The sequence below is a fragment of the Neophocaena asiaeorientalis genome, unplaced genomic scaffold, assembly GCF_003031525.2.
Source record: "Neophocaena asiaeorientalis asiaeorientalis breed wild unplaced genomic scaffold, Neophocaena_asiaeorientalis_V1.1 scaffold164, whole genome shotgun sequence".
NCBI classification, from domain to species: domain Eukaryota; kingdom Metazoa; phylum Chordata; class Mammalia; order Artiodactyla; family Phocoenidae; genus Neophocaena; species Neophocaena asiaeorientalis.
In genome coordinates, this window is record NW_020173727.1 from 1,974,988 (window position 1) to 1,998,631 (window position 23,644).

A 23,644-nucleotide genomic window follows, 5' to 3' on the forward strand; every position below is an offset into this window, starting at 1 on the left:
GCGGCGGCATTTCCTGTGCCGCGGCGGGCGGGCCTGGGGAGCCGGGAGACGTGAGCCGCGAGACCTGAGCCGCGGCCTCCGCCGCCGCGGCCCGAGCAACCCGAGAGGGGTCGCCTTCGCCGGGCCAGCCGGCTTCACGGCCCTGCTTCCTTTCGTCGGCGGTCGCAGGACCCGCGGCGGAGCTTCTCTAGTGGGGAGTGGGCCTGGCGAGGAGGGTGGGGATGTGTGTGGGCGCCCGGGTGCGGGTGCTGTGTGGGCCGGCCCCGGGAGGGCGGCGGCGGGGAGGGAGGAAGAAGGATGCACCAGGCTGAAGCTGCGGTGGAGGCGGCGGCTGCAGCGGCTCCAGTGACTGTGTCGCCTCCTGGCTCCCCCTTCCCGCCTCTGGGGCTTCCTTTCCCCAGGCGCGGCCCCGAAGGCCGGTGGATGGCGGGCAAGGCTTGAGCAAGGAGGATAAGGAGCCTGGTTTGGGCTTAATTTTTAAGAAAAAGGGAAAAGAGAATATTTAGGAAGGGCGCCCTCCCGAGGAGTGGAAGGGGTGGGAAGGGTCTCTGGAAAAGGGAGGGAGTTGGACATTCGGATTGGTGATGTCTAAGGAAATTAATTTTTGAAAATAGTTTAGTATTCTCATTTATTCTCTTAAGAAGGCTTTTCATTTCCTTTCCTCCTCCACGTATTGGAAAAAGAACAAGGCCATTTCATTCACATTTTCCACTCCCAAGTTCTATTTCATACTGTGTATAGTAGGAAGTAAGCAATTGAGATTTTTCTAACACATTTCCATTTGCTAAGTTACATTTTGAGAGTACACTTTTCAAATCTGGGTTTTTATAGTGCAGGGAAAGAACTTGTAAGATCAGGTGTTTGCTTAGATACCGAGATAATTTATTCTTGCGACTTATATTGTTATAGTTCAACTTAACGATTTCTTTCGCGTTGTTATTTTGATGAAATGGAACGATATTTTCCTTGGTGCCCTTGATAATCTAAATGAGCAGATAATCTAGATTCAAAAGCATTTTACTCGTTTTACGTATTTATGTACATGCAGGTGATGAGTATGGTCAGCCCCCCACCCCCCAAGTTTATAAGCAAGTTGAGGAAACTTTTTAGGCATTAAGTGTACAGGTATGGATGAACTTTATGAAATCCTGATAGACTAAAGGATAATGCCTTAGCAGGATACAAACAATTAAGAAGCTAGTTAAATGCTGCTTGGATCCCTTATTCCTCCAAATAGCAGGGGAAGGAGCATGGCATTGGAGGGCGGTCAGGAAACAATCTTTCATCCCACCCAGCTGTTCAGTGGGTGGGGCTAGAGGAGATTGGGTTGACTGGAGCTATGAAATAAATGTGGAAGCTACATAGATGGTTTGTATGGTAGCATTGTGTACTTCTGTGTTGGGACAACATGATGGAGCCAGGTCTTCTCAATACAGTTATTAAAAATATCACATGCACTCTGAGGCTCACAGAATTGAAGTTCATAACTGAGAAATTTATTTTGTGTTTATGTCAAGTAGATTTTAATTTACAGAAAGAATAATTGTGGAAATCAAGAAATGTTTGGTTTCTGGTTTTGATTTGGAGATAAGGTATTCAGTACGTAACTACATGAAAGGTAAATTATGTATCAAATACAGTTACCTATAGATTATGTTTCAGAAGTTTGTTATGAAATTGATTCTTTGGATTTGTGTATTTTCCCATAGAAATAATCTTAAATAAGTACATGACAGGACTTCTGAGCTGGTGTGAGACAAGGTGGGACCCCTGGCAGACTTTAGAGCAATTGTCAAGAATTAAAAATGACAACACACACACACACACACACACACACACACACACACAGAGACGGAGGAGAAGGAGTTAGATTTCCAGTTCTCAATAATGGGGCGTGGTCAGATGAGTAGACCAGTTGGAGTGAAGATAGTGCAAGAAGATAGTGCAAGAAGTGAAGATAGAGCAAGTTGGTTTCAGACTTGTAAATTGATGGTACGCATGTTCACTATAGACTATTCTGGGATTTGCCGATAGAGCATTGTTATCTAATTAAATTACCAGCTGAGAACATTTTTCACATTTTGAGCTAATAAGCTGTCTTCAGTTTTTGATTAGAGGTTGAACATTTTTATTTTAACTTTAACATTTATGCATTTTACTAAATTTTGAGACAAAACTAACTTTTGTATTTTTCTGTACAAAGTTTGGACTGTAAATGACATAAGGTTTATTGTACAATGAAACTGATGTAGAAAAAAATGTGTTTTTGAGGAGTAGAATTTTAAGGTAGCGTGATTATGGGTTAGGATTGCCAGATGAGAGCATACTGTTAAATGTAGACTGTTGGTCTCTACAGCAGTGTCTTGCAAACTGCAGGATGAGACCAATTAGTGGGTCTTGAAATCAATTTTGTGGATTTCTTCCAATAGTTTTTAAAAAGTAGGAAAGAAATTAACAAATAGCAGTACATTGCACTTGGTAAAAATTTGGGGGGGGTAAATTTTGTTTTATAAGTATTGTGTATTGAGCTGGGATATAACATTTTTTTGAAATTAAGAATTGTGATCAAAAAAGTTTATAAAAACACTTGGGGGATGTGCAGTATGGATGCGTCAGGTCGAATGTCTTTAAACTTTATGGTAGAGGTTGGAGGTCTTAGTGTGAGGAGGGAAGACTAAGTGCTGTTAAGTCTATGTGGCTTTTTCTTATATTTGATTAATTCTATACTTTATATAGCTAGTGTGGTTAGAGAATCTGGGGCCTACTTCTCCTTGAGTAGAGGTCATCTCCCAAAGTCATATAGAAAGCAGGGTTGATAGTATTATGACATTAAATATGTCATTAAATATTATGTCTCTGCTCTTGACCTCGAGGGGGAAAAAAATTTTTTTTGGCTTGTCCTTTTGCATCATTGAAGATCAAGAGAGCCAGATTTTGAGCAAGAGCCTGGGGAAGAGGGGCCAAGAAGGCAGCTTGGTTTGCATTCAGTGTTGAAGGCCTTAGGTGAGACGCACAAAAGGTCATTGTGATTCATAACCTTGTGCAGTCTAGCTCTGCAGAGGTAGGGATTACACATAGGGGTTTGAATTCAAAGTATTAATAATAACAGAAATATAGTGTAATGACTAAGAAAAAGTACTTTGGTGTCATACAGACATGAGGTCAAATCCTGGTTTTGCCACTTACTAGATGTATCAGTCAGGATAGGTTAGGTTAATGCTTCTCAAACTGATGAAGGACCTTTTTTCTTCTTTTTTTAAATTTCCAGTTCACTGTTGACTGACAAAATTGTAAAATAGAAATTACTGCATATTTTTTAGTAATGAAGATGGAATTAAAAAGGCAAAATTAAAAGCCGCAATTTTTAAAGATCCAATAGACATAAAATTATTCTGGTATAAAAATTTCCATTTCTATGCTCTCTATGTTTGTACTTCTCTGGTGTAAACCAGTAAACAATCAGACTGGCTCCCTGGTGCACAGACCACACTTTGAATAGCACTGGGTTAGACCATGCTGCAGTAACAAATAGCCCTAAAAGTCTTAGTGGGAGTAGCTTAAAGATGAGGTCTTGCCTGTCATGCTGAAGTTTATGTACTTTATTTTAAGCAAATGTTTTTTAACTTCAAAAGTACTTGAAGACTGAGAAGGGTACATAAAGATCCCCTAAGGTTGGGGAGTAAAGCCTGATCCTGCTTACATTATTTTGAAGTTTATCTTAGTTATTCATGTGACATTTATTTTAGGTAATCATGTGACATTTGCATTTTATCTATATTTGTTTGACTTATATACAATATAAAGATGATCCCCACTCCTTCTTCCCCACCAAACTGGAAGTAAAAATTGACTTGCCTGAAGATGTAATATGTTAATTCTGTTGTTTTGTTTACCTCTGGGGCCACAATTGGTAGCTTCATTTGAGGTGAGGCTCAGGTCACGGTTTCTCAAACTGGGCACTAGTGCAGTTTGGAGTTTTAGAATTCTTTGAGGGGCTGTCTCGTGCATTGTACAATGTTTATTGGCATCCCTGGATGCCAGTAGCACTGGATGCCAGTAGCACTCCCCCTCCTCAGTGGTGACACTGAAAAAAAATATCTGCAGACATTGCCAAATGTCACCTGGGGTGGCCAGATTTAGAACCATCACACTAGGTGATGGAGAACCATTGAAGGATTGTAGCAGATGGAGAAGAAAAGAAGTCTTTCTTAACCATCTAGTCTATAATTCTTCCTCCTAGAACTCCTACCACTTAAAACTTAGTATTTCTCAAACTTGGGAATCAGAATCACCTAGGTAGCTTGTGTGTTTGTGTAAATTTATCATTTAATTCATGAATTTTTGCAAAACATGATCCGTAATTACTGGATATACAACATTATGGTAGGTCAGTATTTTCCAAAATATAACTGATGAACCTCATGCATGGGGGTCATCCAGAACCTCTTGTTAGAAATGCAGATTAACTGGTTCTCACCACAGACCCAGTGATTCATAGCCATTGAGAGGGGCCCAGGAGTCTGCATTTCTAAATGCTTTCCAAATTATTAAGTAACTTTATTGAGGTATAGCTTTCACACAGTAAAATGCACAGGTTTTTTTTTTTAATCATGTTTTTTTTAATCTTCACATACTGTGATTATGTTGTGGCAGAATGATGACAGATAATTACATAAGGTCAGCAAACATGGTAAAATGCACAGATTTTAAGTGTTCAATGAATTTTGACAAATATATACACCTTGTAGCTTTTATTTCAAACAAGACACGGAACATTTACATCACTCCAGAGTTCCTTGTGTCCCTGTACAGTTATCCTCCTAGTGCTCCAGGTATCTACTGATCTGATTTCTAGTATCTATAGATTAGTTTTTTTTTTAAACAGCTTGATTGAGATATAATCCATCTACAGTTGACTCAATTAGATCGGTTTTTCTGGGTAGCTTTTTAAGGTTTTCTCCCCCTAACTTCTTCATTGTGAAAGATTTGAAATGTGAAGAGTGATTTTTGTACATACAAACAACAACCATATATCCCTCCTGCCCCCACCCATGATAGCATCAGATACACATTTCTTTCTCATCTTTTAATTTTTTCTACTTAGTGTATCTTAGATTATTTTATATCGGTACATGAAGAACATTCTTATTATATAGCTGCATAGGTCCATAATATGGATAGGCTATAATTTATTTAACATGTCCCCTTCTGATAGACATTTATTTCCAATACTTTGCTATTGTAAACCTTGACGTGATGAGTAACCTGGGACATTGATCATTTCACATGTGTTAGCATCTCAGAGCTTTTGAACTCTTTGACACAAGACATTATCAGTTAAAGTGGTAGTATTGATGTTAAGTCATTACCAGCTGGGATTTCAAGACTCAAGTTCATTTATTTAACAAATATATATCTTGTGCCTGCTGTATGCTGGACACTGGGGAAACTGAGTAAAATGCTGTGACTTTAGAAACAGAAGTCATTGTAAGTGAGAGCTTAGGTTCTGGACTCAGACCTGGATTCACATCTTTAAAGCTTAACTGAACCTTGGACAAGTAACAGCTTTTTCTCTTTCTTTCTCTGTAAATTGGGGATCATAAAGTTATTGGAGAATTAAATGAGAAAATACATGTCAAGTTCTTAGCCCAGCATATAACAAACACTCAGATGTTAGCTTAAAAAAAGTTATCAAACTAAATGGCAATTACTTTTCATCCTCCATTGTAAGTTTCTTAAAGTCAAGGACTGTATTTTGTTCACTTTTGTATTCCCAACCTGACATTTACATAGTAAATCATTTGTGGTATGATTTAAAGGTATGTAGAATGTACAGTGGAAGTACAGAGTGGGATACCTTTTCCAAACTAGAAAAAAGTGAATCTTCAAAGATGGGTAAGAATGATTAGGCAGAAGAGGAGGAAGGATACTTATTCTAGGCTGAGAAATCATGGTAGTGTAGGGTATGAGGCTAGAGAGATAAGTATAGATCTGGTGTGCTGTGCTGAGGATTTAAAAAAATCTTTATTGAAGGATTTTAAAAGAAGGATTTTAAAAGAAGAGTGGTAACTATGATATATTACCACTGTGATAATTCCAGGGATAGATAAAGTACCAGGGTGGGGCTATCCAATGGAGGGTGGTTAACTTAGCAGCCCTAGGACTGAAAGCTAAAGGACAGAATTAGAGCAGTGGCAAAAGGTATGAAGTGTAGGGGATGGTTGTGAGGTTAAGTAGTACGTGAGGAGATGTAGGTAGTGAGTAGTGAATCCATAGTATCTGAGCTTTCTGGCTTGAGTGAATGGGTGGTGAGTAGATACAATTTCTTGAAAGAGGTAATTTAAAACATGAAATCAAGAGGACTGCAGGACAGGTAAGTGAACATGTCTGGTAGAGTCTCAATACTAGGAGAGACATCTAGGATGGAAAATGAGCATTTTAAGGTTTTTGTAAATTTATTCATTTGTGCTTTGAATTTTTATGTTTAGTAATTGAATCTGCTATATTGAACAAAAGCTGTACTCTAGTTTGGTCAGTAAATTTTTTGGTACTGTTTTTTTAAGACTTGGTATTTTTGGTTTGGTGAGTAGAGTTGAAGGAAATTGAAATAAAGTGATTTGTGTGAAATTTATGTGTCCTTCACAGTTAGACTGAGGTGCCAAATTCTTTCCTTTTTTAAAAAATTTATTTATTTATTTTGGCCGTGTAGGGTCTTCGTTGCTGCACGCGGGCTGTCTCTAGTTGTGGCGAGCAGGGGCTACTCTTCGTTGCGTTGCGTGGGCTTCTCATTGCGGTGGCTTCTCTCGTTGTGGAGCACGGGCTCCAGGCGCGTGGGCTTCAGTAGTTGTGGCTCTCAGGCTCCAGAATGCAGGCTCAGTAGTTGTGGCATACGGGCTTAGTTGTTATGCATCATGTGGGATCTTCCCGGACCAGGCATTGAACCTGTGTCCCCTGCATTGGCAGGTGGATTCTTAACCACTGTGCCAGCAGGGAAGTCCCGCCAATTTCTTGAGTAGTACTAAAATGTTTAGTTATTAAAATTTTTTTACTGGTACATTACAAAGCAGTAGCTGTTTCAGACTTTCTTGCTAATGTTTCTTTATATGAGTGACGTTTTGTATCCTTAGACAAACTGTCCATTCAGACTAATCAGAGTTCTTTCTTTCTTGAGGAAGATTTTGGTATATATTGTCAATCAGTTTTAGAGAATACTAGAAATATTTTGAGTGAGATAATTATTTGTATAAGAGGAGGCAAATCTTCATAGCAATTTTATCTTGGTGCTTTCTGTTTATACTATTAAAATAACTAGGGTACTCCCTCATTTGTTACATGTAGCATTCTGGGGTCTGTACAAGGAAAATTTTTTCAGTAACTAGTATACCTTCAAGCATCAACATTTTAAACCATTTTTAATTTTAAAAAGTTTAATAGATATACTTATTTCCTTTTACGATTAATTTAAACAGATAAACCAGGTGGGAAAAAAAGCCATTAAATTATTTCAATCACTGAAGTTTGATTTGTGTTTTCTTAATTACATTTTTTTTATGATTGTAATTAGTCGTATATTTGTGGTTAGTGGTTCTTAACACTGGTTAGGCATTGGAAACACTTCCAATGCTTAATACACTTGGAGGCTAATTAATTCACTAGGTGTGCGGTGGGGCTCAGAAATATGCATTTTAAGTATTTTAGGTAATTCTGATGAATAGCCAGGGTTGATAACCTCTGATGTAAATTATATATTATGAGGTAATATATGTAAAAGTACTCTGTAAACTCTTAAATTTTATACAAAACAAGGTATTATTCACTTAATATTTAATAGTATTTTTTGGTGTATTCACCTATAGGTTATTTTAAGTATGTATATGGTGTTCCAATGTTGATATCCTAATTATCTAGCCATTTATTATTTTGAGACATTTAGTAGTTTCAGTATTTTAGAATTTATTATAAAGAGTATTTTATTTATTTTTAAATTTATTTTATTTAATTTATTTTTGGCTGTGTTGGGTCTCTGTTGTGTGCACGGGCTTTAGTTGCGGTGAGTGGGGGCTACTCTTTGTTGTGGTTCACAGGCTTCTCATTGCGGTGGCTTCTCTTGTTGTGGCACATGGTCTCTAGGTGTGTGGGCTTCATTCAGTAGTTGTGTCCCAGGGGCTCTAGCATGCAGGCGCAGTAGTTGTGGCACACAGGCTTAGTGGCTCTGCGGCATGTGGGATCTTCCCGGACCAGTGACTGAACCCGTGTCCCCTGCATTGGCAGGCAGATTCTTAACCACTGTGCCACCAGGGAAGCCCCTATAAATAGTATTTTAAGAAGTATCTTTGGGGCTTACTTGGTGGTGCAGTGGTTAAGAATCCGCCTGCCAGTGCAGGAGACATGGGTTCAAGCCCTGGTCCGGGAAGATCCCACATGCCGCGGAGCAAGTAGGCCCACACGCCCCACTACTGAGCCTGTACCCTAGAGCCCGTGAGCCACAACTACTGAGCCTGTGTGCCACAACTGCTGAAGCCCACGTACCTAGAGCCTGTGCTCTGCAACAAGAGAAGCCACCACCATGAGAAGCCCGCACATGGCAATGAAGAGTAGCCCCCACTCGCTGCAACTAGAGAAAGCCTGTGTGCAGCAACAGACCTAACGCAGCCAAAAATAAATAAATAAAATAAATAAATTTATTAAAAAAAAAAAGTATCTTTAAACCTCTTCTGCTTTCCCTAGTTATTTTCTAGGTCATTTGTTAGTTTAGTATCTTAAATTTGTTTTTAATTTATATTTCTTATATTACTGGAGAGAGATTTTTGTTATGTATAATCCAGTTAGCTTCCCTACTTTCATTAGAATATACTGAACTTGTTAAAGGCACTATCAGGAATATTTGGTTTTGTGCTGTGACTTATAATATGGGTCTGTTAAATAATGCAGCATGAGAGTCGTTTTTGTTTTTAAATTATACATAGTTTTTCACATTTTTCTGCTCTCATGGATGTTTTCTGTCCTTGAAGTTTGTAGCTATCCAGTTTGCTGTTACAAATCTTTGTGTTTTAGCTGCTCAGTCCTTATTTCCTGGTTCATTTCTTTTTTAAAAACTAATTAATTAATTAATTTTTGGCTGTGTTGGGTCTTCTTTGCTGCGCATGGGCTTTCTCTAGTTGCGGTAAGTGGGGGCTACTCTTCGTTGTGGTGCGCGGGCTTCTCACTGCGGTGGCTTCTCTTTGTTGCGGAGCATGGGCTGTAGGCACGCAGGCTTCAGTAGTTTCAGCACACGGGCTCAGTAGTTGTGGCTCACAGGCTCTAGAGCACAGGCTCAGTAGTTGTGGCACACGGGCTTAGTTGCTCCACAGCAGGTGGGATCTTCCCGGACCAGGGCTCAAACCCATGTCCCCTGCATTGGCAGGAGGATTCCTAACCACTGCGCCACCAGGGAAGTCCCTGGTTCGTTTCTTTACTGAAGTTCTGCTATCTGTTAAGTATTGGGTTAGATTTCCATTTCTAATTCCCAGCTATATTCTGTACAGTATATTCTGACATGCTGAGTGAAAAGGAAATTAAGTAGAAATGATTCCTGTTTTATGGATATATAAAATAATGTGCAAATAGAAAACAACCATGAAAACCAAAATATGTATTCATTGTATAATTTGCAAAACCACAGTTGCTCTGAGTACAACTTGTAGTCTGTTTTCTGATTACTGAGAAGGGCACATTGAGTAGACATGAGAACTTGGCATGAAAGGATTAAATTAGTGATCTTAGATAGAACTATAGTCAGTCCTGTCTTGTGTTTTGTATTAGAATATCAAAATTGATCTAATACAGAAAAGTAGGAGTTACTTAACCAGGTGATTAATTCAACTGTGAGCCTAAAAGATAACTAGAATAACTTATCTGGCAAACCAACAATACTTGTTTGTGTTTGACCATGGTGCTGTGCTGTTAAAAAGTAATTATATAGATGTAGTTACTTTTTTTTTTTTTCTTTTTTGAAATTTTCGAATAATTGTAGACTTGCTGAAAAGTTGTAGCCCCTGTCTTTTTGAAAGTTAAATATTTGGTGAACATGGAGGAAGTGCAGAAGTAATACCAAAAACATGCATATACAGTGTGTTATTATGAGATAAATGTACCATCAACACTAGTACTAGCCAGGAGCAAGGGAAAAGGGAGAAGTTTTATGCTTGATGGCGACATCTTTTATTTAAAACTGTGTTGAAGGTTTCTGGATAGGGCTGGGAGATGCTGTTGCTTTTTTTTTTTTTTTTTTTTTTTTGCGGTACGCGGGCCTCTCGCCGCTGTGGCCCCTCCCGCTGCGGAGCACAGGCTCCGGACGCGCAGGCCCAGCGGCCATGGCTCACGGGCCCAGCCGCCCCGCGGCACGCGGGATCCTCCCAGACCAGGGAACGAACCCGCGTCCCCCGCATCGGCAGGCGGACTCCCAACCACTGCGCCACCAGGGAAGCCCGATGCTGTTGCTTTTTAATTGAAGGATGGGTGTTGTTTGTTTTTTGTTTATTTATTTATTTATTTATGGCTGTGTTGGGTCTTGGTTGCTGCACACCGGCTTTCTCTAATTGTGGCAAGCGGGAGCTACTCTTCGTTGTGGTGCACGGGCTTCTCATCGCGGTGGCTTGTTGCGGAGCACGGGCTGTAGGTGCGTGGACTTAAGTAGTTGCAGCCCGGGGGCTCAGTAGTTGCGGCACACAGGCCCTAAGGCGCTTGGGCTCGTAGGCTCTGGAACGCAGGCTCAGTAGTTATGGCACACAGGCTTAGTTGCTCTGCGGCATGTGGGATCTTCCTAAACCAGGGCTTGAACCCGTGTCCCCTGCATTGACAGGTGGATTCTTAACCACTGTGCCACCAGGGAAGTCCCAGGATAGTGTTCTTATTCACTAGTGGATTCCATTTAACAAATTAGAATCTAACGAAGGTGAACAATACTTTTTTTCCTAGTGAGTATAGTTTCCTCATTGGTCTTAACTGCTTTCAGACTCTTCTCACTTCATTTAATGAATCTTTGTAAGATTATTGTACTAAAATACTACTTTCATAAAATAATTGGCCTATTGTAGAACTTTAAATATCTTTCAGTTATAGTACAAGCTTCTAAGGTTTTTGTTAAAAAAACAAAACAAAACAAACAAAACCAAAACCTTATTTCCTGGGCCCTACCAGCAACATTCTAATTCCCTGCTTCTAGGCTAGGGCCCAGGTATTTGTTTTTATCAAGCTTCCCAGATGCTTCTGATTATAGCCAAGTTTGGAAATCATTTCACTGCAAGGTAAAAGCCCAGAGGCCTTAATAATAGCTGTTGTGTATTGCACAACCACTGTAACAACTGTCTTTTTTTTTAAGGGGGGAAATAACATTTTAAATATTTATTTATTTTTGGCTGTGTTGGGTCTTCGTTGCTGTGCGTGGGCTTTCTCTAGTTGCAGCGAGTGGGGGCTACTCTTTGTTGCAATGCACGGGCTTTTCATTGCAGTGGCTTCTCTTGTTGTGGAGCACAGGCTCTAGGCGCGCGGGCTTCAGTAGTTGTGGCATGTGGGCTCAGTAGTTGTGGCTCATGGGCTTTAGAGGGCAGGCTCAGTAGTTGTGGTGCATGAGCTTAGTTGCTCTGCGGCATGTGGGATCTTCCTGGACCAGGGATTGAACCCATGCCCCCTGCATTGGCCGGTGGATTCCTAACCACTGTGCCACCAGGGAAGTCCCACAACTGTCGTTTATTGTGCTTATTGTATCTGAAGTGCCAAATATTTCAAGTATTTCTTATATATTTTGTAATAACCTCATAAATATGTTATCCCAGTCTAAAGCTCAGAAAGGTTATGTAGCTTATCCACACAGAGCATAGCTTTAAGTTACAGCAGGTGCTAGAATTCAGATTTCTAACTATATTTATACAGTGGTCTCCCCTTATCTGTGGAGGATACGTTCCAAGATCCCCAGTGGATGCTTGAAACCACAGATAGTACCAAAACCTATGTATATATATACTGTTTTTTCCTATACATACATACCTATGATAAAGTTTAATTCATAAGTTAGGCATAGTAAGAGATGGTCAACAATAGCTAATAATAAAGGAGAACACTTGTAACAATATACTGTAATAAAAGTTATAAAAATGTGGTGTTTCTCTTAATCAACTTCTTCACCTCTGCCAGAAATGTGACAGTGGTTTCTTCATTGGCAGACTCAGCCTCTCCAGTAAATTTTATATTTTTCAGTCCAAATCTATTCTTGAATCTGTGTAACCATCTTGTATATGTAGTAAATGGCTTGGTGTCACTCGTTTTAGGGGATCCCTTGCTTGCTAAGTTTTCATATAGACTCTATGCTTTCTGGTGCGACATGTTGCCCTCAGTTGGAACACACTTTATGTTGATGCCTTCCCCCCACAAATTTAATGCCTTTTCCATCCTAACTAAGCATTTATTACTATTACGTTTATTACTGTGGCTGTAACTTTGCAGTTTGAGGTGCATCGGCAAAACTAGCAGAAATTTCTTTTTCCTTCTGTATTTCACGGATAGAAGATTCCGTCTTACTATAGATCTTAGCAACCTCAGCATACAATTTTTTTTCCTTATTAAATCAAGACGTTCACCTTTTCACTTAAAGGAAGTACTTTACAAAATCTTCTCTTTGGCATATCTGAATTGCCAGCATCACAACTCTCGTGCTTTGGGGCCATTATAAAGTAAAATTATGAAGTAAGGGTTCCTTGAACACAAGCACGGCAATACCACAACAGGCGATCTGATTAACAGAGAAGGCTACTAAGTGACTAACAGGCAGGATACACTGGACAAAAGAATGAATCATGTCATGAGCTGGACGGAGCAGGAAAGCACTGGAAGGTGTGAGATTTCATCATAGTGCTCAGAACTGCACACAATTTAAAACTGATGAATTACTTATTTCTGGAATTTTCCATTTAATATTTTTGGACCGCAGTTGACAACTGGTAACTGAAACCTCGGAAAGCAAAACTTGAGATAAAGGGGGACTACTGTACTGCCCTATGATTCTCTAATATGTTTTTTCATTAAAAACTTAGGAAGTCATTTTAGGGTCTCTGCTTGGCTTTTTCTTCCATTCAGATCAAATTATGTTTTGTATTCTTGCTTTGCTTATGGTGTTCTTACCTACCTTGAAGTTGCATTCATCCATTAATGAAGGCCCAGCTCAAAACTACTCATTCGGGAAACTTTACCCAACTGAGTCTTTGATCCTTTCCTTGCCTTAAACTCCTTTAAGACTATTCTCTTAGTAGGTAACAGCATTGTCAGTGTTTAAAAATGTATTATCAGTTATTTATGCTTAATATTACAAATATTGTTGGGGTAGTGTTGCAGTATTGTGATGTTTCATGCTTTTTTGAGCCTTCCACTGATCTTTACTATATGTAGTACTGATCTTGAGTAGAATGTTGTTTTTATAATGAAATATGTTAAAGACCTTGGCTATGGAAAAAAGTAGAATTTGCTGTTTTGAGGTATCAGATTACTTTGGTTGCTTCAGTAGCTCAACAAGGCAGGCTTTTCAAATCTTTTGTTGTAGAGTAAATTTATAAACATACAGAAACATTTATCACAGTCTATTAATAATTTCAACAGTAATAATTTACTTTGCGATGCAATTTTTTACAAGTATTTTCTTAGGAACTTTATTAGTCTGCTAGGGCTGCCATAATAGAATACCACAGATGAGGTGGCTTAAACCAGTGGTCCCCAACCTTTTTGGCACCAGGGACCGGTTTCGTGGAGTACAATTTTTCTATGGACCAGTGGCGGTGGAGGAGGGGTTGGGGATGGTTCAGGTGGTAATGCGAGCAATGGGGAGGGCAGATGAAGCTTTGCTCACTCGCTGCTCACCTCCTGCTGTGCAGCCTGGTTCCTAACAGGCTGCTGACCGCTATCGGTCCACGGCCTGGGGGTTGGGGACCCCTGGCTTAAACAACAGACATTTGTTTTCTCACAGGAAAGTCCAAGATCAAGGTGCCAGCAGGTTTGGTTTCTGGTGAAGGGTCTTCCTGGATTGCATATGGCCACCTTCTTACTGTGTCCTTACATGGCCTTTGTGCACTCATGGAGGGAGAAAGAGATATCTCTAGTGTCTCTTCCTCTTGTAAGATACCAGTGCCATATGATGGACCCCACTCTTATGACCTCCTTTAACCTAACTTACTTCTTAAAGGCCTTATCTCCCAAATATAGTTACATTGGGGTTAGGGCTTCATCGTAAGAATTTGGGGGGTACACAGTTCAGTCCATAACAGGAATTGAATTTCTGTTTTTCTGTATGGTGTTGTAATGTAGGTAAGCTACAGAAAAATTTTTAAAAAACAGGTAATAATGAATACTTTTTCTGCCTACTTACATTTCTTTTTATTAGGCGTAATGCTAAGATGAATATCAGTCAAACATTTTGTGAGTCATGGGATTCAATATTCTGACAAGAAATGGCTTTTATGTCTTTAAGAAGCTACTTTGAGAGGTATATACAGGAAATAATTTGAATTCATTGACAAAACTGCTGTGTTGTATACAGAATGCATATATGTCATCAGTGCACAAGATACAGTAGTGACTGATTAAAACTGACTAAAGTTAATCCTTTAAAAATTTTGAGTATGTTCTTGATATTTATTTTCTTTTTTAAAAAAATTAATTTATGTGTTTATTTGGCTGTGTTGGGTCTTTGCTGCTGCGTGCAGGCTTTCTCTAGTTGCGGTGAGCGGGATGGCTACTCTTCATTGAGGTGTGCAGGCTTCTCATTGCGGTGGCTTCTCTTGTTGTGGAGCACGGACTCTAGGCCCGCGGGCTTCAGTAGTTGTGGCTCGCAGCCTCTAGAGCACAGGCTCAGTAGTTGTGGCATGCGTGCTTAGTTGCTCTGCAGCATGTGGGATCTTCCTGGCCCAGAGCTCAAACCCGTGTCCCCTGCATTAGCAGGTGGATTCCTAACCACTGTGCCACCAGGGAAGCCCTACTTTTTTATTTCTGCTTTTTTAAATGTGGCCTCTAGAAAATTTTAAATTACGTGTATGACTTGTGTTATATTTCTAACAAACAGTGCTGATTTAGTCTGTTAGAAACTTACTGCCTTCTGAGATAGTACATTCATCTTTCAATAGCTGTCACTTAATTTTTTTCTTCCTATTTAAAAATTTTTGAATTTTATTTTATTTTTTTATACAGCAGGTTCTTATTAGTTATCCATTTTATACATATTAGTGTATATATGTCAATCCCAATCTCCCAATTCATCACCCCCCACCCCCACCCGCCACTTTCCCCCCTTGCTGTCCATACGTTTGTTCTTTACATCTGTGCCTCTGTTTCTGCCCTGCAAACCAGTTCATCTCTACCATTTTTCTAGGTTCCACATATATGCATTAATATACAATATTTGTTTTTCTCTTTCAGACTTACTTCACTCGGTATGACAGTCTCTTGATCCATCCATGTCTCTACAAATGATCCAATTTCGTTCTTTTTATGACTGACTAATATTCCATTGTATATATGTACCACATCTTCTTTATCCATTCATCTGTTGATGGACATTTAGGTTGCTTCCATGACCTGGCTATTGTAAATAGTGCTGCAGTGAACATTGGGGTGCATGTGTCTTTTTGAATTATGGTTTTCTCTGGGTATATGCCCAGTAGTGGGATTGCTAGGTCATATGGTAATTCTAGTTTTAGTTTTTTAAGGAACCTCCATACTGTTCTCCATAGTGGCTGTATCAATTTACATTCAATTTACATCCCCACCAACAGTGCAAGAGAGTTCCCTTTTCTCCACACCTTCTCCAGCATACGTTGTTTGTAGATTTTTTGTTGATGCCCATTCTAACTGGTATGAGGTGACACCTCATGGTAGTTTTGGTTTGCATTTCTTTAATAATTAGTGATGTTAAGCAGCTTTTCATGTGCTTCTTGGCCATCTGTATGTCTTCTTTGGACAAATGTCTATTTAGGTCTTGTGCCCAATTTTTGATTGGGTTGTTTGTTTTTTAATATTGAGCTGCAGGAGCTGTTTATATATTTTGGAGATTAATCCTTTGTCCGTTGATTCATTTGCAAATATTTTCTCCCATTTTGAGGGTTGTCTTTTCATCATCTTTGTAGTTTCCTTGGATTTGTAAAAGCTTTGAAGTTTCATTAGGTCCCATTTATTTATTTTTGTTTTTATTTCCATTACTCTAGGAGGTGGATCAGAAAAGATCTTGCTGTGATTTATGTCAGAGTGTTCTTCCTATATATTCCTTTAAGAGTTTTACAGTATCCGGTCTTACATTTAGGTCTCTAGCCTATTTTGAGTTTATATTTGTGTATGGTGTTAGGGAGTGTTCTAATTTCATTCTTTTACATGTAGCTGTCCAGTTTTCCCAGCACCACTTATTGAAGAGGCTGTCTTTTCTCCATTGTATATCCTTCCCTCTTTGCCATAGATTAGTTGACCCTAGGTGTGTGGGTTTATCTCTGATCTTTCTATCCTGTTCCATTGATCTATATTTCTGTTTTTGTGCCAGTACCATATTGTGTTGATTACTGTAGCTTTGTAGTATAGTCTGAAGTCAGGGAGTCTGATTCCTCCAGCTCAGTTTTTTCCCCTTGAGACTGCTTTGGCTATTCAGAGTCTTTTGTGTCTCCATACAAATTTTAAGATTTTTTTGTTCTAGTTCTGTAAAAAGTGCCATTGGTAATTTGATAGGGATTGCACTGAATCTGTAGATTGCTTTGAATAGTGTAGTCATTTTCACAATATTGATTCTTCCAATCCAAGAAGATGTTATATCTCTCCATCTGTTTGTATCATCTTTAATTTCTTTCATTAGTGTCTTATAGTTTTCTGCATACAGGTCTTTTGTCTCCCTACGTAGGTTTATTCCTAGGTATTTTATTCTTTTTGTTGCAGTGGTAAATGGGAGTGTTTCTTAATTTCTCTTTCAGATTTTCCATCATTAGTGTATAGGAATGCAGGAGATTTCTGTGCATTAATTTTGTGTCCTGCAACTTTACTAAATTCATTGATCAGCTCTAGTAGTTTTCTGGTGGCATCTTTAGGTATCTCTATGTATAGCACCATGTCATCTGCAAACAGGGATAGTTTAACTTCTTCTTTTTCAATGTGTATTCCTTTTATTTCCTTTTCTTTGGTTGCCGTGGCTAGGACTTCCAAAACTATGTTGAGTAATAGTGGCAAGAGTGGACATCCTTGTCTCGTTCCTGATCTTAGAGGAAATGCTTTCAGTTTTTCACCATTGAGAATGATGTTGGTTGTGGGTTTGTCGTATATGGCCTTTATTATGTTGAGGTAGGTTCCTCTATGCCCACTTTCTGCAGAGTGTTTACCAAAAATGGGTGTTGAATTTTGTCAAAAGCTTTTTCTGCATCTATTGAGGTGATCGTATGGTTTTTCTTCAATTTGTTAATGGTGTATCACATTGATTTGCATATTTTGAAGAATGCTTGCATCCCTCGGATAAATCCCACTTGATCTGGTGTATGATTCTTTTAATGTGTTGTTGGATTCTGTTTGCTAGCATTGTGTTGAGGATTTTTGCATCTTTATTCATCAGTGATGTTGGTCTGTAATTTCATTTCTTTGTAGTATTTTTGTCTGGTTTGGTATCAGGGTGATTGTGGCCTCATAGAATGAGTTTAGGAGTGTTCCTTCCTCTGCAATTTTTGGAAGAGTTTGAGAAGGATAGGTGTTAGCTCTTCTCTAGATGTTTGATAGAATTTACCGGTGAAGCCATCTGTTCCTGGACTTTTGTTTGTTGGAAGATTTTTAATCACAGTTTTGTTTTGGGGTACGCGGGCCTCCCACTGCTGTGGCCTCTCCCGTTGCGGAGCACAGACTCTGGACGAGCAGGCTCAGCGGCCATGGCTCACGGGCCCAGCCGCTCCGTGGCATGTGGGACCTTCCCGGACTGGAGCACGAACCCGCGTCCCCTGCATCAGCAGGCGGACTCTCAACCACTGCGCCACGAGGGAAGCCCTAATCACAGTTTTAATTTCGTTACTTGTGATTGGTCTGTTCGTGTTTTCTATTTCTTCCTGGTTCACTCTTGGAAGGTTATACCTTTCTAAGAATTTGTCCACTTCTTTCAGGTTGTCCATTTTACTGGCATAGAGTTGCTTGTAGTAGTCTCTTGTCATGCTTTGTATTTCTGCAGTGTCTGTTGTAACTCTTCCTTTTTCATTTCTAATTTTATTGATTTGAGTTCTCTCCCTCTGTATCTTGATGTGACTGTCTAAAGGTTTATCCGTTTTGTTTATCTACTCAAAGAATGAGCTTTGAGTTTTATTGGTCTCTGCTATTTTTTTTTTTGGTTTATATTTCATGTATTTCTGCTCTGGTCTTTATGATTTCTTTCCTTCTACTAACTGTGGGTTTTGTTTGTTCTTTCTCTAGTTCCTTTAGGTGTAAGGTTAGATTATTAATTTGAGGTTTTTCTTGTTTCTTGAGGTAGGCTTGTATTGGTATAAAATTCCCTCTTAGAACTGCTTTTGCTGCATCCCATAGGTTTTGGATCGTCGTGTTTTCATTGTCATTTGTTTCTAGGCATTTTTAATTTTCCTCTTTGATTTCTTCAGTGACCTCTTGGTTATTTAGTAGTGTATTGTCTAGCCTCCATGTGTTTGTGTTTTTTATGTTATTTCCCCTGTAATTGATTTCTAATCTCCTAGTGTTGTGGTCGGAAAAGATGCTTGATAAGATATCAGTTTTCTTAAATTTACTGAGGATTGATTTGTGACTCAAGGTGTGATCTATCCTGGAGAATGTTCCATGCACACTTGAGAAAAAAGTGTAATCTGCTGTTTTTGGATGGAATGTCCTATAAATATCAATTAATTCTATCTGATCTATTGTGTCATTTAAAGCTTCTGTTTCCTTAGTAATTTTCTGTCTGTTGATCTGTCCAGATAGATCAATTTATAATTGTTTTGTCTTCTTCTTGGATTGATCCTTTGATCATTAAATAGTGTCCTTCCTTGTCTCTTGTAACATTCTTTATTTTAAAGTTTATTTTATCTGATATGAGTATTGCTACTCCAGCTTTCTTTTGATTTCCATTTGCAGGGAATATCTTTTTCCATCCCCTCACTTTCAGTCTGTATGTGTCCCTAGGTCTGAAGTGGGTCTCTGGTAGATAGCATATATATGGGTCTTGTTTTTGAATCCATTCAGTGAACCTGTGTCTTTTGGTTGGAGTGTTTAATCTGGTCACGTTTAAGGTAATTATCGATATGTATGTTCCTGTTTCCATTTTCTCAGTTGTTATGGGTTTGTTTTTGTAGGTCCTTTTCTTCTCTTGTGTTTCCCATTTAGAGAAGTTCCTTTAGCATTTGTTGTAGAGCTGGTTTGGTGGTGCTGAATTCTCATAGCTTTTGCTTGTCTGTAAAGCTTTTGATCTCTCCATCGAATCTGAATGAGATCCTTGCCAGGTAGAGTAATCTTGGTTGTAGGTTATTCCCTTTCATCACTTTAAATATATCATGCCATTCGTTTCTGTCTTGTAGAGTTTCTGCTGAGAAATCAGCTGTTAACCTTATGGGAGTTCCCTTGTATGTTATTTGTTATTTTTCCCTTGCTGCTTTCAATAATTTTTCCTTGTCTTTAATTTTTGTCAGTTTGATTACTATGTGTCTTGGCATGTTTCTCCTTGGGTTTATCCTGCCTGGAACTCTCTGCACTTCCTGGACTGGGTGGCTTTTTCCTTTCCCACGTTAGGGAAATTTTCAACTATAATCTTTTCAAATATTTTCTCGGGTCCTTTCTCTCTCTCTTCTCCTTCTGGGACCCCTATAGTGTGAATGTTGTTGTGTTTAATGTTGTCCCAGAGGTCTCTTAGGCTGCCTTCATTTCTTTTCATTCTTTTTTCTTTATTCTGTTCCACAGCAGTGAATTCCACCATTCTGTCTTCTAGGTCACTTATCCATTCTTCTGCCTCAGTTATTCTGCTACTGAATCCTTCTAGTGTATTTTTCATTTCATTTATTCTATTGTTCATCTCTGTTTGTTTGTTCTTTGATTCTTCTAGGTGTATTTTCTTTCATTCTTCTAAGTCTTTGTTAAACATTTCTTACATCTTTTCGATCTTTGCCTCCATTCTTTTACCGAGGTCCTGGATCATCTTCACTGTCATTATTCTGAATTCTTTTTCTGGAAGGTTGCCACTTCATTTAGTTGTTTTTTGGGGGTTTTATCTTGTTCCTTCATCTGGTACCTAGCTCTCTGCCTTTTCATCTTGTCTGTTTTTCTGTGACTGTGGTTTTTGTTCCACAGGCTGCAGGATTGTAGTTCTTCTTGCTTTTGCTGTCTGCCCTCTGGTGGATGAGACTATCTAATAGGCTTGTGCAAGTTTCCTGATGGGAGGGACAGATGGTGGGTAGAGCTGAGTGTTGCTCTTGTGGGCAGAGCTCAGTAAAACTTTAGTTCGCTTGTCTGCTGCTGGGTGGGGCTGGGTTCCCTCTCTGTTGGTTGTTTGGCCTGAGGCGACCCAACACTGAAGGCCACCTGGCTCTTTGGTGGGGCTGTTGGAGGACTCTGGGAGGGCTCTTGCCAAGGAGTACTTCCCAGAACTTCTGCTGCCCGTGTCCTTGTCCTCATGGTAAGCCACAGTCGGAGGCCTTCCAACACAGCAGGTAGGTTTGGTTCAGTCTCCTATGGGATCACTGCCCCTTCCCCTGGGTCCCGATGTGCGCACTGCTTTGTGTGTGCCTTCCAAGAGTGGAGTCTCTGTTTCCCCTAGTCCTGTCGAAGTCCTGCAATCAAATCCCACTAGCCTTCAAAGTTTTGATTCTCTAGGAATTCCTCCTCCTTTTGCCAGACCCCCAGCTTGGGAAGCCTGTTGTGGGGCTCAGAACCTTCACTCCAGTGGGTGAACTTCTATGGTATAAGTGTTCTCCAATTTGTGAGTCACCCTACCAGCAGTTATAGGATTTGATTTTATTGTGATTGCACCCCTGCTACTGTCTCGTTGTGGCTTCTCCTTTTTCTTTGGATGTGGGGTATCTTTTTTGGTGAGTTCCAGTGTCTTCCTCTCAATGACTGTTCAGCACTTAGTTGTGATTCCGGTGCTCTTGCAAGAGGGAGTGAGCGCACGTCCTTCTACTGGCATATTGAACCCTCTTCCTATTTTTATATGTATCTGTTTTTGATATTTGTATTCAGATATACTCATTTACTCCTTAAGACTAAAAAGATACCTGATTTCTGTCTTTAATATTATTATTTAATAGTTTGAAGACAATTCTCTCTTTGAATCTTTTGTGCCAACTTTTAGTCTTTCCATTTCTTTTAACAAGGAAAATGTTATGTGGCAGGTGGTTATATCCGTCCAACCATTGTTACTCCCCTCTGAACTTTCTTCATTTGGTACATATCCCTGCTGACACCTTGAACTGAAATGAATATCTTGTGATTTTAAATTGCAGTTTTGAATAAATCTATCTTTTGTGTCCATCTATGTGCTATATAAATCTGTTAACGAGGCCTAAAGTTAAGTTATCTTTTAGGGTAACTTTATTTCCTTACTGACATGTGGAGCATAGTGTCAACTAAGGTGTCTCTATCTTTCCCACTTGTGCTGCTATTGTTTCATCTTGCTTCTTGAACACTTTTTTTTTTTTAAATTAGAGGAACTTCTTGATTGAGTGGGTGAAATGTATTCCACCACCTCCTCCTTACTATTTGCGTCACATTTTGTAGTTCTGCCCTTAACTGAAACTTTATCAGATTCTGGTTTGAGCGTGGATAAAAGGACAAGGTTTGGATCCACATATTTCCATACGGAATTTCATTTGTGTTCTGACTGTGTCATATAAAGTATTTGTTACTTTTTCAGCTTTTATCATGTGTACACTTAAGTATATCTTTTATGCTTTTATCAAAATATTTTTATTATTATTTTTTTAAATAAATTTTGTTTTATTTATTTTTTAAATTTCTTTTTGGCTGTGTTGGGTCTTTTGCTTTCTCTAGTTGCAGCGAGTGGGGGCTACTCTTTGTTGCGGTGCAAGGGCTTCTCATGGCGGTGGCTTCTCTTGTTGTGGAGCACGGGCTATAGGGGCACCGGCTTCAGTAGTTGTGGTTCGCGGGCTCTAAGGTGCAGGCTCAGTAGTGGTGGCGCACGGGCTTAGTTGCTCCGCGTCAGGTGGGATCTTCCCGGACCAGGGCTCAAACCCATGTGCCCTGCATTGGCAGGTGGATTCTTAACCACTGCGCCACCAGGGAAGCCCTCAAAATATTATATAATGTTATCTGGGCTTAATTAGGGTTGGATCCTTGTGGTGTGTAATTCTGTTGAAGTTGATATACAGCTAAGCAGCTATTAATCCATCTTATTTTATTTGTACTCCAGCCTTTGTTAATCTGCCTTGTCCATATTCACATCATGATTGAAATCTTGTCAGAATTATCTGTACAGTTTCTTCCTATGCAGTCTAATGAACATGTCAGAAATGGAAAATAAACATCTGATTTATCAAAAAGAAAACCTATAGTGACTTGTGAATATGACTTCATTTTCTTTTTATGTGACTTTTTTTTTTTTTTGGATGGAAATGCTTCAGGTTCCTTAATAATAACTTGGAAAATGGGAAATAGTATAAAAGTGACTTACCTCCAAATCCAGTAAGCAAAATACAACCAGAGTTAACATTTGGATGTATTTTCTCTGACTTTTTTCTTTGTAAACTTTTAAAAACTTTAATGTTGGTGGCGTATGATTACATTTCTCTTGGGTAAATACTTAGGCTAAGTTATAGGTAAGTGTACATTTAACTTTTTAAGAAATTGCCAAGGGCTTCCCTGGTGGCGCAGTGGTTGAGAGTCCGCCTCCTGATGCAGGGGGCGCGGGTTCGTGCCCTGGTCTGGGAGGATCCCGCGTGCCGCGGAGCGGCTGGGCCCGTGAGCCGTGGCCGCTGGGCCTGCGCGTCCGGAGCCTGTGCTCCGCAACGGGAGAGGCCAAAACAGTGAGAGATCTGCATATCGCAAAAAAAAAAAAGAAATTGCCAAAACATTTTCCCACATAGATGTTAACATTTATGTTCCCATCAACAGTGTATAAAAATTCTGGTTGGTTCACGTATTCACCAACACCTGGGATGGCCACTCTTACTAATTTTAGCCATTCTAGTGGAATTGTAGAGATACCTCATTGTGATCATAATTTGCATTTTCCTAACGACTGATGTTGATCTTATCATGTGCTTATTGCCATCTGTATGTCTTTGGTGGTCTTTTGAAATCTTTGGTCCATTTTTAAGTTGTGCTTGTTGTCTAGTTGAGTTGTTTATTTTAGATACTAGTCCTTTGTTGAACTATGCAAATAACTTATTTCTCATCATACCTTTTTCTACTATCTGTTAATAATTCTTGTCTGTCACAATTATCACTGTGCTGTTTGCCTTAGTAGTGATTTTCTGTTTCCAATTTTTATTTTGTTTTTGGCCACTCCTTGTGGCTTGCAGGATCTTAGTTCCCAGATGAGGGATTGAACCCAGGACATGGTAGTGAAAGTGCCAAGTCCTAACCACTGGACTGCCAGGGATTCCCAATGCTACATTTTTTAATGGGAATTCTTTTGTAAGGAAGAATTGTTCTATCTCATGCATTC

At 39.4% G+C, this 23,644-nt stretch overlaps 1 protein-coding gene across 3 annotated transcripts in view; it reads left to right on the forward strand.

Annotated features, from left to right (window-relative positions):
- The window catches only part of SEPTIN7 (septin 7), a 104,058-nt gene that overhangs the window by 888 nt on the left and 79,526 nt on the right, over positions 1–23,644 (forward strand). For 2 of the 3 annotated variants that reach the window (XM_024750767.1, XM_024750768.1), the window contains exon 2: positions 1,296–1,297. In XM_024750767.1, coding sequence (XP_024606535.1) covers positions 1,296–1,297 — 2 coding nt within the window. Of the gene's footprint in view, positions 1–1,295; positions 1,298–7,067; positions 7,073–23,644 lie in introns of all 3 variants that reach the window. The other variant, XM_024750766.1, reaches the window with a different exon arrangement.